The sequence below is a fragment of the Simochromis diagramma genome, unplaced genomic scaffold (assembly GCF_900408965.1).
Source record: "Simochromis diagramma unplaced genomic scaffold, fSimDia1.1 OVJJ01000463.1, whole genome shotgun sequence".
In the NCBI taxonomy this organism is placed as follows: Eukaryota; Metazoa; Chordata; class Actinopteri; order Cichliformes; family Cichlidae; genus Simochromis; species Simochromis diagramma.
Genome location: NW_024386941.1, coordinates 6,505,717 through 6,521,011, shown reverse-complemented (window position 1 = coordinate 6,521,011; position 15,295 = coordinate 6,505,717). Strand labels below are relative to the sequence as shown.

General features: G+C 37.2%; 1 protein-coding gene across 1 annotated transcript; it reads right to left on the bottom strand.

Moving 5' to 3' along the window:
- Positions 1 to 7,142: 7,142 nt before the first annotated feature.
- On the bottom strand, positions 7,143 to 10,627 carry si:ch211-105f12.2 (RIMS-binding protein 2-like). Its single transcript, XM_040037810.1, has 5 exons — positions 9,110 to 10,627; positions 8,595 to 8,751; positions 8,135 to 8,256; positions 7,938 to 8,009; positions 7,143 to 7,844 (listed from the first exon to the last, which is right to left on the bottom strand). Exons 1-5 carry the CDS (start codon positions 9,329 to 9,331, stop codon positions 7,779 to 7,781), a joined length of 639 nt encoding a protein of 212 aa, XP_039893744.1. The 5' UTR covers positions 9,332 to 10,627; the 3' UTR covers positions 7,143 to 7,778.
- Between the last annotated feature and the right edge of the window lie 4,668 nt (positions 10,628 to 15,295).

The window sequence follows — 15,295 nt, the reverse complement described above, 5'->3', positions numbered from 1 at the left end:
GACTGCTCACCAAACGATAACTTCTTAATAAACCAATTTAACCACACACGACAAATAAACCCTTTTGAATGAGAGCGGCCCTTGTGTCAGAACAGAAATACATTTCAACGTGCTGCTTCACAAGAGCAACGAACAGCAGCAGTCGCCAAATTCAAAAAGTAAGATTAAACAGTCTGTTTGCTTAATTATGGTCTTTGTTAGATAAAGACTGAGCCAAGAGAGCTGAGCAATGTGGCTACGTGCCACACATCCACATGAATGATTAGCTTTTGAAGAGGTGAAAAAGATCAATATTTTACCAAAACTCTCAAAAATTAATTAGAATTTGTATAAATCATCATCAATTTTTCTTTTCAAATGTCCTTTTCCACTAATTAGTGATCTCATGATCTCATCTGGTAAAAAAGCCTCCCAGCATAGGAGGCCAATCAAACTGCTTGATAAAAGATAATAAATACACACAAGATTTATGGTCAGTTTATCAGACATTTTAGTACACTTTGCTTCCACAGCACAGCTATTACAAGTTGTTTGATGAGCAATCCTTTCTGGAACTTTTGACATTCCCTACACACATTAGACAGATAAGATAATAAGACACCATGGTTAAGTCAATCGGAGGTCACTAAAATTAATATTGTAACAATATTGTAACCAGGGGCGGAGCGTGGGGGTGGCTTACTGGGCTTAAGCCCGGGTTGTTTTGTCAGAAGCCCGGGGTATTTTGGAGTGTAATTTTTTCATAGTTAGATGCCTGGCTGACAACTGTATAAAACAAAAAGTACACACAATATTCGAAGCACATAGTGCACACTGTGGGAATTTACGACTGTGCGTGAATCCCCCCTGATATTGGTATGATCCGAGCTCAGGCACTAAGCGACTGAGCGAGGGGGCGGGGCAGCTGCTGCCTGTGAGTGCGCTGTTGGAGAAACGGAGCCAGCCATACTAAGGAGAGCTTAAGTTTGACCAGGTACCAAAGCAAATCATTGGTACCGTACAAATAATGTAAATATGACGGTGCATCACGAAAGATTGATATCAAACTGATCACTTGACCAATATTACGTTACTTGCTCTTCAAGTGAATCAACAAATGGCGAAATGAAAAGCCGAACAACAACAATGCTGTTTCTTTAGAGAGTCTTAGCTTACGTGTGTTTATTTCATATTTTCAGTTCTTACCCTCCCCGACTAAATCGGTTTCAGTTATGTACTGAAATATAAGAATGGACATTAGAGGCTTCTTTCAAAGAAAAACTCAGGTAAATGTTATTTTATATATTGTGCTTTGTATGTTGTTCAGTATATTTCTATGCAAAACAAGAGGGATTTCAGTACACAGCAGGATATTCACATTTGTAACCAGATATTTACACTTTAGGGAGAAAACAAAACATTTTTACTGTACAACATCAATTTAGAGTAAACTTTTGTTTTAGATAAATATTGAAATATATTTTGAATTAGTTAAATGTCAGAATAAAGAGAGACAGAGCTTCTATTTTTATCACTTTCATCAAATTTAGGAGTACATATACACTAAGTTTATTGTTAATTAATAAGAAACTCCAGACGATTCCATTCTGAGCTGAAGAAGCTTCTCATAGGTTCGTAGAGTCCATGTGAGTAAACTGGTGGCACAGCTGTGGATGCATATAAGGCAAAACACAGAGCCTGTTTCTGTGACATGGGAACATCAAGAGATGTCAACCAAAACACCAGGAAAAGAACTGTGGAGCTCCATAAGTGTGGCTCAAGTTTGAATACAATGTGGTGCCATTTGCAATTAAGAAATACAGATAGTTTCTCACTTTACTCTTAAAGTTAACAAATATGTTTTTTATATTTATCAATCTAAAAAATAAACATTTAGTCTGATTTGATGTTACAATTAAAAAGTGTGTTTTTATCTGAAGAGTTTGTAAATATCTGGTTTCAACTGTATATTTGATGATTGTCAGCACAAAGAGGGAGAGAGAGGAACAGAGAGGGAGAGAGAGGAGAATGAGGACAGAACAGAGATGGAACAAGAGCAGGTGAGACACACATGTTAGTCAAATGGTTGTTTACCAAAAGTATCACCGTATCATAGGTACTCATGTATCTCGTACCTAGTGTTTCTTTTTAGGTTTGCTATTTTTCAAATTCTATATTTATTAAGTTATGCAGCTTGTTTGCACAACAAGGCTAAATAATTATATAAACTTTTCTCAATCTAAATAGTGGACTTTGGTAGAATTAAAAAAATAAGTGTAGTGCAGGTCTATGATGATTTTTAGTGCTACTATCATCTAGTTCTGATTGTGGTTCTGTCTTGGTTAAGTCCTCAGTAGTCCTGATTTTGAACTGTTGTAGTCCTGTTTTAATTCCGGATCAGTTCTGGGTGTGGTTGAATTGGGGTTTAGTCCCTGTGTCTTGATACAGCCCCGATTTTGTTCTGCCTTGCTGCTTAATTAAAAAACTAGTTTAAGGTGTCCTGCACATGTGATATATATTTTTCCCTATATGAAGTCATTCTTTTTTGAACAAAACTCAAAACAGAGCCAATTAATCTTTCAGTCATTTCTACCTCCCCCCCCCAAAAAAAAAAAAAAAAATTCCCACATGCATACTACCCTTTTGGGCTAAGCCCCGGGTGTTTCAAATGTCTGGCTCCGCCTCTGATTGTAACCATAACACTGCTGGCTTGTCTAGTTTTCTCTGGTCCCCTCTCCAATCAGATCAGGAGTGACATATTTAGCCACATGTTTCCCTTAAATTGCTCGCTGTCTGAGTGATGTGGGCTTTATAGATAATTGAGAAACTTGTTAGGAGAGATGGCATCCATCCCAGCACCTCTCATTTGTAGAAATCTGGCAAAATTCATTAAACTGCCCAGAATAAGATAAGAGATAAGATAAACATTTATTAGTCCCACACATGGGAAAGTTTTTAAAATGTGACTATCCAGAATTGGGACCAGTAACTAGAGTTACAGTCTCCCACTCCAGATTGTTAATCAACCAAAGACCCAGATGGGGTTTAATTCATTTGAAAGTCTGATGCTTACCCTTGTTCCTAGTTGGAAAACTCATAAGTCTTATTTGTTATTATCTGTTGTTCACCCGGCTGGTTTCTGTCTGATTTCTCAGACTTTTTATCTGATTTAGTGCTCAGCTCAGATAAAGCAATTATTGTAGATACTAAAAATATTAGCCTCAAGATAGCATTTAGTCTATTATTAGACTCAATTGCCTTTTTAATCACACTCTAGTGTTTCTTGTTAGAAACTAAACATTTAAATTCTTTTTTTGAAAACCCTCTTTTGTCTGATCATTTCCTAATAGCATTTACATTTACAATGATGGATTACACAGCAGTGGAAGTCTTTCTGAAAGTGCTGTAACTAAGATTAAGGGTATAATTCATCCACTGACATCTTGTCTAATACTTGTGCTAACACAGTGCAGACTAGCTACCTGAGGGCTACTTCCACAGAGGCAGATTATCATATTAATAATTTTACTATTTCTACTCTTTTTACCCCAAATTAACCTTTCTGGGTTAACTTCAGTGATTACTTTCCCCAAACCATCAGCTTTAGATATTGAAGGTACAAGGTACTTGTACTGCAGTGGTTTGAATCAGATCTATCTAATAGATCTAATAGGTCTAAATGGAGTGTCCTCTTCACACACTTAAGTTAATTATGGATTTCTGCAGAGTTCTGTGCTAGGACCAATTCTGTATTCATTAAACATGCTTTTCTTAGCCATTATCATTAGAAGGTATAGCATACATTTCACTGCTATGCAGATGAAACCCAACTTTATCCATCCATGAAGCCATATCACACACACACCAACTTAAACTGCAGGAATGTCTTTAGGACATAAAGACCTGGATTACCTCTAATGTTTTGCTTCTGAATTCAGCTAAAACTGAAATATGGTATCTAACCAGATTTTTACACTGGATGGTATTCCTTGGCCTCCAATAACACTGTTAAGCCAGTAACACATATCCTGTCATTTTTGACCAGGATATGTCCTTCAATGCACATATTAAACTACGTTTTAATATATATGTGTGTGTTTTCTTCTATTTGCGCAATATCTCTAAAATTAGAAACATCCTGTCTCAGGGCTGGATCAGGTGACCCTGAATTCTCCCTTAGTTACAGTGCAATAGGTCTAGGCTGCAGGGGGATTTCCATGATGCACTGAATGTTCCTTCTTCATTCACCTTTTTCACTCACTATGTGTTCATACACCTCTTGTCTTGCTCACAGGGGGGCATTTAACTTTTAGGATTTTCTCTGTTTTCTTTGTATTATTGTAGGGCCTTTTCCCCTACAGTACAAAGTGCCTTGAGGCAACTGTTGCTGTGATTTGGTGCTAGATATATACAACTGAATTGAATAAGATGTTATTTCATTGATCTGTGTAGTCCTAAATCCTTGTTTCTTTTTTTCTTTTGAGATACTGAATAACTAAATACAGAGCAAGTACATGAAAGTGACTGAAATTTTTTTCTCATCAAAATCTCTTGACTGTATGGCAGCACTGATCAGGTGCATGACTAGCAGCAGCAGCAACACAAGGCACATACTGAGTTTAAGAAAGTGCAAGAGGATTCTTGGACAGTTAATTTCTTCCATCCTTGGGGATGGAACCAAACCAACAGTGATGATAATAAGAAATCTAGACGCCTAAAATGAGAGAGAAACAGGAAAGGTGAACTTTTCTTGACAGATTCAGATTATATCTGCCGCCCTGTTGCTCATTCTAATGCCTTCTGAGTTGTTTATATTTTATTTACAGCTGCCTAAATTCAATTTATTCTCTCATGAGCTCAATGGTCAAAGGTAAAACATAATTTAATTAAAGCCCTGCTGGGAGGATAATACCTACCGGTGTCATTAGATGCTGTGCTCGTTTTTGGCCCCTTGACGCTATCTATATCACCCTAAGTACTTTAAGGACTCACTTAGGATATAATCCCATGTTGCACAGGGATAGATGGCTGATGCAAGGACAGCCTTTGGTGCAACAGTGCTGAGATAATCAGAGAGATGCACAGTCATGCTGGCCTGCTGCAAAGACTCACTGCTGTTTTTTTCAGCCTTCACAAATGTACAACCTATGTGTGTGTGTGTGTGTATCTGTATGTGTGAGTGTGTATGTGTATGCTGGCTGGCTTAATATTTGATGACTTGCATAAAAAGAAACTTATTGTCTGGTGTTGCATTTTGATGATCTTCTCCATTACTCTCTTTCTGCTTGTTTCTGGCTCCGTTTTCTTCTAACGAGGACATCTTTTCTCGGTTTGTGCACGCCACCCATCCCCCACTTCCTCTTATTTCACTTGGTGTGACTCTGAGGTTTGGGTTGTCGTGACAACAGAGGACACAGGCCCATCTCTATTCTGTTTGCAAAGTTTCTGTTGTTGCAAGCATATTGCACATTTGCTGCTGGGATAGGGGAAGAGCCTTGCACCACCATCCCCCACCCACACCTTGTCACAAACATGCAGGCGTGAATGAGTTCTCAGAATTATAAATGAGATACAAAGTGCTTCCTGTAATTTATACACAATGTTTTAGACTTGCAAGACAGTAATGTCTGACTTTTGAGGACCGTGCTGAGGAGCACCGCTCTCCCTTTGCTAACATAAACCTTTAAGAGCTTCAGCATCTCCAAAGTGAGCTCCCTCAATCAATAAGTCTACTTTGACTCACTTTGATCTTTTATCATTACATTGCTATTTCAGTCAATCCTTAGTGCTGCATTGGCAAAGAGCTACGAGATCATTGGTACACATCCACATAAATTATTATCAAGATCAATATCTATCTGCTTCAGAGACTGACTTTTGTTTTAAAAGCAGTTGCCACCTCGTAAAAGTATGTCCTTAAAAGGGTTGAGATCACGCTTGGCAGCAGCGGTGCAGTCGGCCAGGACCTGGGTGTACACTCTGAATTTGCATATGTGCATGTGTGTGTGCGCGCTTGTGGTTGTGTCTGTGTGTGCAGATGTGCAAATAAACACTTAAATTAGACCTCCTAAGATAAACGACGTTAAATTCAGAGGTACTTTTAGGTTGTGAAAGTAGATTGATCTGATATTTTTACTTAGTGTGAACACAAAAAAGAAATATGAAGTATAGTACAAGTACATGTTTAGGTGTGTACGAGGTAGTTGGACTAACAGCAGCTACAGCTTCATAAGATTACATACACATCAAATTTAAAAAATCTCTACAAAAAGCTGTTAATACAACTAATAATTCCTGCTTTATTTTAAGGAAATGTACAAATACTATTTCAACCACTGTGTGGTGTGTGTGCGTACGTGTGTCTTTGTGGGTGTACATGTGTGTGTGCACATCTGCATATACTTGCATGCATGTATTTTTTTTGTGTGTGTGTGAGAAACTGTTGGGGCTTTTCCTGTGTAAACCACGTGGCTCAGACAGGGTTAATAAAAAGATCACGCTCACTTCTGGGTTTTCTTTCTTCCTTGGACTCCAAACGCTGGTAAGACCCTGATGACAACTTGAAAATCTGATGATCAACGTTTTTTAAACACACTAACATACTAAGACGTTACTACTTCATTTCAGCCTAATTTTTAGCAAAATTTCAAGTCTTTTGAATGTTTTTCTTTCTTTTTATAAAGAATGATAACGTGGATTTTGATCGTGTGTTTGTGAAGCCTTGCCTTTGATTAACCTTCAGTTTTCAGTATTTGCGGTGGATCGACCAGAAGCTACTTGATGTACAGTGTTGTCACCCATAAAGTAGAAAGCACTACTAAACTTTACTACACAGTGTAGTGTTTCCTACTTTATGGATGAGTATACTGTTTGCTGCAGAGGAAAGTAAAAGAAGAAACCAGACCAACTATGTGAACATTTGAAAACCTGCTGAACTTCTTTGTTATTTTATCTAATAAATTTTGTATTTCTTTTTATTACAACAAATGTATTCACCAGACAAGAAAAGAACTGAATGTCAATTTTTGGTCCATTGTTAAAAAGAAAAATCAGGTAAGGAAAGTAAGAATTAGGACAGTTTATTTTCAGTTTAACTACAGCTCTTACATTTGTTACATGATTAAAAATATTTTCAGTTATAACAAGAGTCTCTTTATTTTTACAAAAAATTGCTGCAAAATTCAAAAAGTTTTTTTTTTTTTTTAAATAACTTATATGAAATAAGCCAGTGATAGAAAATATATACACAGGGCATAAGGCAAAAAATGGAAATGCTATATCAAAACACTGGGGAGAAAGAAATCTGTAAATTGTGTATTATTAAGGCTAAAATAATTTATCCATTCCCATCAGGTAATTTATTTAGCAAGTCAGTTCTTGTGTTTTTGTGAAAGCACCTAAAGCAGAAATTGCCAGACAAAACATTTAGTATTTTACCTGTAATTTTCAAAATATGCATTATTGTAAATATTCTGTTTTTTTGTTGTTCTTGTTTTTTTTTTTTTGTTTGTTTTTTTGCATCAGAGGGTTTGTAAGTATCTGTTATTTCAATAAAGAAACATTTAAACAAAGGTCTGAACTCTTTTTAGTTTTGAGCATTCTTATTGATACTAACAGGGGGTTCATTAGCTGCTTACTTTCAGTCTAAAACGGATGCAGTTAGTAGAATATAAAAATAAAATAAACTATTTTTTGATATATGAAGTGTCCTTTTAGCCATATTTTACATAGAAACTCCTGGTTTCTCACTGCGTCTGTGACTTGGCATTTGTAGCAAACAGCTTAGCGTGCATTTTCTTCTAATCCCAGGGAAACAGCTGAAGAAAGTTTGATGGAACCAAACCTCGTTGTCCATGAAGATCTCCCTGAAGTTGAAATGAAAGTTTAGCTTCTGTACAGACATCAGTATGAAAACTAAACACCAGTCACTGTATTGTAAGTGCAAGGATGATGCTTACATAGTAAAACCCATCTTGATCCATGTCACCTAAAACATATATGATATCTCCCGAACGAAAGCCGAGTTCAGCCTATAAGACAGAGAAAGTCAAAACCAGTTTGTGTAAAACAGTAGATTAACAGTAGACTTAAACAGTAGATTAATCTTCATATTTTAAATATATAATATATGGTAATGTTACTTCACGGTGCTTACTTCACTGTCCATGTTGGGTGAGTTTTCCCATGGATCATAGTCAAATAAGGCTACCATTCGTCTAACAGCCCCACTGTCAGGGATACTGGTGACATCGCTCAGGTCTGGTGTTAGAGACATGCCTGCAGTACAAAAAGCAAACGTCCCAATGAAGCTTTCATGCTAACATAGGAGATAAACAAAAACTCCACGCAGTGACAGTGGTAGTGTCATATTTTTACAATCAGTAAATTTTGCATTCACATTTCTAAGCGACGTGCGTGATAATTTTATTCACTGTTATTTGTCCTAATAGCTGTTGTAAACTTCCTGTAGGGAGGAGCTCATTGCAAACATCCTCTCACAGATCATCTCTGAACGGCCTCGTTCCAAATTATGCCACAATAATTGTTTTTCAATTATACTTCAGTTACCCCAGCAACACTGTTTTGCCAGCGTGTTACAGTAAACAGGCTAATACCTGTGTGGTCCACGGGGAGGAATCCCTGCTGCATGAGTAGATGCTTCAGATACTCATCATCCACTGGGATCTCAGCCACCATATTACTCGGCACATAGCCAGAAAGCCCGCCAGACTCACCATGATAAAACCCATCTGCGTCTTTGTCTCCAGTAACCTAAAAAAAACCAGCACCAGCAGTTACTTTTATAACTTTAGGCTTGGTTTCTGAATAAAAGAGTGTATTTATTGCATACATGTATTTGTCTGTATTTATGTGATGCAGCAGCAGACAAATTCAGAGAAAAAAGGCGGTAAATCACATCAATCAGATGAAAAAGGTGACAGGAAATGTAGAAAAAAAACCTATTGTCTTCTTACACATTTAACTGTCGTGACTCCAGCACAAACAGGAAACACTATAGGTTCTTTCAAAGAACATTTTGAACTGATGAAGAGATGAAACGCAACTCAAACACAGAGAAGCGCTTCGGTGTAGCAATGTACAGAGTGCATGAAATTACACTTAATCTTACCTTGATGATCTGGCCTGGCACAAAGGGCAGCTCTTCTGCAGCTGTCTCGTGGTTTGGAGACATGGCAGCCGGGTTGTACGGGTAAAGTGCAACAAAGAGCCGGACGGTGGGTATGGACACCTGGCTCGCAGTTTCCAGCTCCCAGTCCCTGAGATCCTCCGGAGTAGCGATCCTTACTTCATCTGGGTATATCAAAACATCCAACTCGAGCCTTGTCTCCATTTACAGCAAAGTGAGTGCTCGACTGTCCACCTGGCAGACAGATGGCCACTGTAGACAGCAGACCTCTCCTTAGCCTCAACCTAATGTGAGGTAACTAAGCTAAGCACAAGGAACAGTAATCCTCTTTGAAGCAAGTAGATAGATTCATTAGTTCAGCACTGCCAAACTGCACTGTGTGCAAAGCAACAGGAGCACAAGATGAAATAACTTTAGTTTTAATGCAGATATTTGAAAAGCAAAAATGCTTCCAAATATACTTGAAAGGAGAAGTACAAAAGTAGAGAAAACAGACCTTTTTAAAAAAATATTTCTTAATGACACATAGATACGTTTAACTGTAGCTCTGTTCGTAATATTTATTTTCTTTTATATACTTTCTTTTGCATTGGTCCTCGTCTCATAGGCCTCGCCAGAGGTACTGGTGGGTTTTATCTGGTTGCTCTGGTTTTCTTCTGAAGTGTTGCAACTTATTATTTTTTTTAAATAAAACAATGGTTCTGGTTGGAGAACAAAGCCCTTTATCAGTGTGAGTGTGAATAGTTCAGTGTGGCTGGTTGTGTACAGTGTAGAGTGTATAGTGTATATGTGGCTCTGCTTCCTTAAACTATCAAGCCTTGCTCAATTAAGGAAGTAGCCTTGTTTTCTTGTTTCGTCTTATTGCTCCTCCTCCTCCTGACATGACCCAGTTTTCATCACTGAAAGTCGACACTTCCTTTCTTCACCTGTGGCCAAGTCAGCAGGTGATAATCTCCTCCAGCAGAGATTATCAATCATCTGTGTGTTTGTTGAAAAATGGTAAGGCAGAAACTGAAAACACATCTGAGCCATTGCTGTTGTTTACTCTTCCAACCATTAACTGGCGCTATGTTGTTTGAATAACTGAAAGTTGTATCTGAGGAAGTTGAGGCTGAGTAGCTTCAGGTGTTGTTGATTTTATTCACTTCATTAATTTTGTTCAGTTTTTGTTTTTTTTGTTTGTGTATGTTTTGGACTTTGAGAAATGCTTTTCTGTAAAGACTGAAGAATATTATCTTTCTTTATGTATTAACTGCCACTATTCATTACTTTAGCTTACTCAGCCCTCATTTTCCCATTATTCCCCATCTGATTTATTTTGTCTCACCTTTATTTGACAGGACAGTGTAGAAAGTAAACAGGAATGAAGCGAGAGAGAGGGTGAAATGCAAAAAATGGTCTCGGATGGACTCAAACCTCAGCATTTGGGTTTGCAGCTCAACCAGATGAGCTAAACTGGTGCCCAATTATGTTTCAGTTTTACTGCTGAGAGACAAAATCTGTGTTTTAATGTTGATGATTAAAAGAAGAACCAGCGAACATGTGCACTCACTGCTTTTTGTCCTCTTCAGTTGTTAGTTAGGCTTTTCAAAAGTCAGTTTTCATTCAGACAGTCATTTGTTCTCATATGCCCTCTTTATTATTTTTGTTCTTTTGGATCATTTTGTTCTTACATTATGAGCCAAGCAGGCTTTCCAATTAACATCTTTGATTATTTTGAGTTAAATGATTCAGGTTCTGTTACTTGCTTCCAAAAGATTATATGATTAGTTTGTCTGTTTATCTGTTTGCTAGCAGCTAAAGAAAAGCCACAGACAGTTTTAGATGAAATCTTTACCAGAGATAAAGCTAGCCCTAACATAGATTCTTTCCCAATAAGAAATAGAGCATAACTTGACAAATAAACATGAAACTGAAGTAAGAAATGTTGGTAGACATCTCCTTCTTGTTATCACGAAATTATCAAAAACAAATCTGGACCCAGGGACCAGGTTGACTGTTGGTGATATGTGACAGAATCTTGTTTTCTTAACTAACAAAAGAACCATTTTTAATAATTATTAATCAGAAAAATCTACATGGAGGTGTAAAGCAGGTTCAGGGAGTTGGTGCAGTCTATTCAGTATAAATCAGCATATCAACCACACCCCACTACTCTGCAGAGGGCTATGTATGATTAGTAGGTTTTATTTTTGATTTGGTTTGGATTATTTTTGCATTTTTACTGGAATACTACAATTTTTCTCGCATTTATGAAATCATGTAACTACAATAATGAAATTTGTTTGCTTTTTTCTCATTACACATCCTAATAGATGGAAAAGAAGGATGTATAGGCCAAGTTTATGTAGCTCTAAAGATATAAATAAATAGATTAATAAGAAAGAAAGAAAGAAAGAAATAAGGAACGATTTTCTTCATTCCTTATTTCTATGGATGCCTAAGATTAGGTCATTTTTGTATTAAATTTTGAATTAAACTCATTGTTTGTATAACAAAAATATAAAAGAAAAAACACCAACTTGCTAACATCATTTAGGTCGTTTAGCCAAACTGACCACTCACCCCTGGAGGGGGCCACATGTGCCCACATGTGGCTCCAAAGTCACAGGCTTGAGACCTCTTAAAGGATTTAATAAAGCAGGTTCCAAAAATTACTCTTGGCTTCAGTGAGCAACAAATTGAAAACATTCTCACTTGTTCTCTTGTCATTTTTTATGTTTGCCCAGAAGAGGGAGCTGTTGCATGTTTCTAAGTATAATAAAGAGTCTGCTGTAAAATTAGTCAGTTTAACAAATTCATGTGACATCAAAGTTTTAGATACATATTGACTTATAGGTACATACACAGACACCTATACTAAGAACTGCTGTCCTTATAAATGCATATCACTCTAAATTGCATATAAATGTACTTAAAGCATCCGAATAACTATTGAGAGTCAGATCCCCCCCCCCCCCCCCCCCCCCTCTGGTATTCATGTATATCCTTTAATAACTGTTGTAATTAAATAATTAAAAAGCTTTCACTGCGATTGTATATGTTTTAAGTCTTTCAAAAAGGTTTCACCTCATACTCACTTACATACAGTTTGGGCCATTATTTATTACACTGCTTTATAATTATTCTAATAATTTTTGTATATAAAACTTATACTTAATATCAACAGAACTATTTAGTGCCCTTCTTTTATTCAAGTGTGGAGAGCTTGCTGTAATTAAAATCATAACTTTGGCAAGCCACTCTTTATTTTGTTAATACTTTTAGCAGTGTAGCAAAATACAACAATTTAGTACATTTTATATGAAAACTGAGTGTGTGTTCACAATACTCTCTTAGCTGTGTGCTCCAGTCATTTCAGGTGTGACCCAGTCTCCTTGATTGGAATCTGATATTGATGTTAGCTGCAAAACAAGTAAAGGTTAGTAGGCCAGCTGCTAGGTTAGGTCATTAGCAAATGGTAGGGTCAGCACATAAGCCAGGAGAACTTTAGGGTCAACATTGATTCATTGAGAGAAAAGTTTGATTTTGTCTAATGTGAACATGGTTTTCCTGTTTATGTAAAAGAGCAGAATCAACTTTCTGCGATATTCTGTCAGAAGTTTTGGATTGCACTCTCAAACGAAATAAAATGGAATTCCTTATCCTGTTATAATAAGTCAGTACCTTATAACCATAAAATAGAAACCATCAAAGCAGGTGGCATAGTTAACGGGGGTTAATATCATCTCAGAGCAAGAAGGTTCTTGGTTTGAACTTGCCCCTTGGCTCGGGCCTCCCGGTATTTTCCCTGTGCCACAGACCAAAGATATATGGTTAAGCTAGTTAGTGACTGACTATAAATTTGCCGAAGGGTTGGATGTGACTGTAAATTATGTCTGTTTTTCTATGTTTGCCCTGTGTGGAATGGTTCCTTGCCTCTTGGCCTGAGAGCTGGCTCCAATCCTAATTTGGTTAAGTTGTTAAGAAAATGTATGGATGAAGGTTATAAAACCTTAAACTTGAGCTTTCTCATTAAGCCCTTGCTTTTGCAGCTTTTGATTCAACCTTTGGACAAAAAAAAGCCTGTCTCCTGTTAGATTCTGCAAATCTGTTTGTATTAATATCATTTTTCTCTATCTATCTAGCACCACTGGCTAACCCAGAGCTAATCTCCCTCTTTACAAGTGTAGATTAATTCAAGATGAAAAGTTGCAACAGCATTTTGAGAGAAGGATGTCCAACAGAAAAGAGCGTGTAAAAACTTTAAAACACTTTTACAAATAAAACTACCAAAAACTAGTAGGTTAAGAGAATGCTGTTGAACTGCTATGCTTGTAGTGCAGAGATGGTGCATCTTTTCTATATTGTCGAAAAAAAATACTATCAGGTAGTAATATTACTACCTGATAGTATTTGTTCCCGTCTTTGTTCTGTATGGTGTCATTCGTGTTTTAAATTGGAAAAAAGCTGCATAGACCAAAAGAGGAGACATATAAAGGCAAACCACTAGTTGTACTGACGTGGTTTTAAAATCATCTACATTAATAAATGCCAACTACAACAACAAAAAAATGTTTTAAGGGTGTAATTGTTACCATAATGGTCAGACCAGTCCAACATAAGGGCATTGTAAAGGGCACAGCATTTCTTGTTTTTCATCAGAAGGGCTGTTCACCTTGTGTTCGTTCACTGCAAGAGCACTCATCATGGCATCATGTTCTCTCACACGTGACAGCACCCTAATAATCACTAATCGTGTTTTTACTCACTTGAAATAGCACCCAGTTCTGCACTTAGGCATGTTAGAGGCACAATGGATCACATCTTTTCCACTTCTTCTTCATACCTCCCCCATAATTACAACAGCAGCTCACATGACACTGCATTGCATCTCCTTTATTTAAAGGCACTTTATCATGCTGCCTTGTAGGTGAGTGTAGTTACTGTCCATATTCTACCAATGTGAGTGCGGTCAAGAGGGCATTTAATCCTAAACATAAATAAGATGAATACTGGAGAGCTTGATATGCTTTTTCCCTTGATTGGAACTTTACAAAGCTTTTTTTATGCTTGAGTCTCACTCTTACTACACTTTATTGAGGTATTTCCTCTCCTTGGGGGAAGAATTGGCCAGTGAGCAATGTCATCAGTCATTACCATGCTGTGTCATGGTGACCACCTTCCCTGCCAGACCACAAATGTAATTACACCTACCTACAGTGATAGCTTTACTGATTTATCTTGCCTACAGTTGCCTATTGTGCATCTACAAGCTGCTTTGCAACCCACCTGCACCTCATCTCCTTGTTTTCATGTTGTGCCTGACTGAATAAAACCAATCTGTTATCAGTGATGCCTGCTTTGTTCTGTATGGTGTCACTCATGTTAAAATACCCTTTTCTTTGAAAGACCTCTTTACTATGTTTGGAGCTTTGAAATGTGATTATTTGATATATAGTGTAGCTTTCTTGGACGTTACTGGTTAAAGAACAGCGCTTTCTAACCAAGCTGGCTAACTTTGGCTGATAACTCGAAATCTTGTCCAAATATGGTAGCTTCAGACTCTGACCATCTTAAACAGCTGGCAAATAAAGGAGGCCAAAATGCTAAAGTTAAGGTTTCAAAATGGAAAGTTCAAAATAATAGGGTCATGTGATTATAATGGATGAATTCATCTTTATCTGTGTTTGGATCAAGCATTTAGTGCAGAGATGGCGAAGTGTGGATGCAGTGTATACATCACAAACCTTTGAAGTTACAAAACTGACTTAAAAAATTGTGTCTACATAATAATGTTAAAGTCATGTTTGCTGAAATTAAGGCTAACAAGCAAGGCTGTGAACCTGTGCACTCATTGGTTAATGGCTTGTCAATAAATGTAACCTGGATGTCCCACCTTTCTGATACTAGGAATGACCAGAATTTTCAAAATGGACTTAATTTTTTATAAGTATGACCCAAAACGAGTGACTGTGCCAATAAACTCACTGGAAAAGTGTTTTCTTTGCTTAGTTTAGGGCAAAGGGCTGTTTTTTTTTTTGTTTTTTTTTGTTTTTTTTTGTAGGCTTCTGTTTTGCAGCCAAAGCTATCGCACCCTGGAGGCCTCTAAAAAGAATGCAGTTTAAGGCACTGCAATGACTTCACTTTTCAGTCCCAGAAGCTACACCCATCTTTTATATTGTCTAT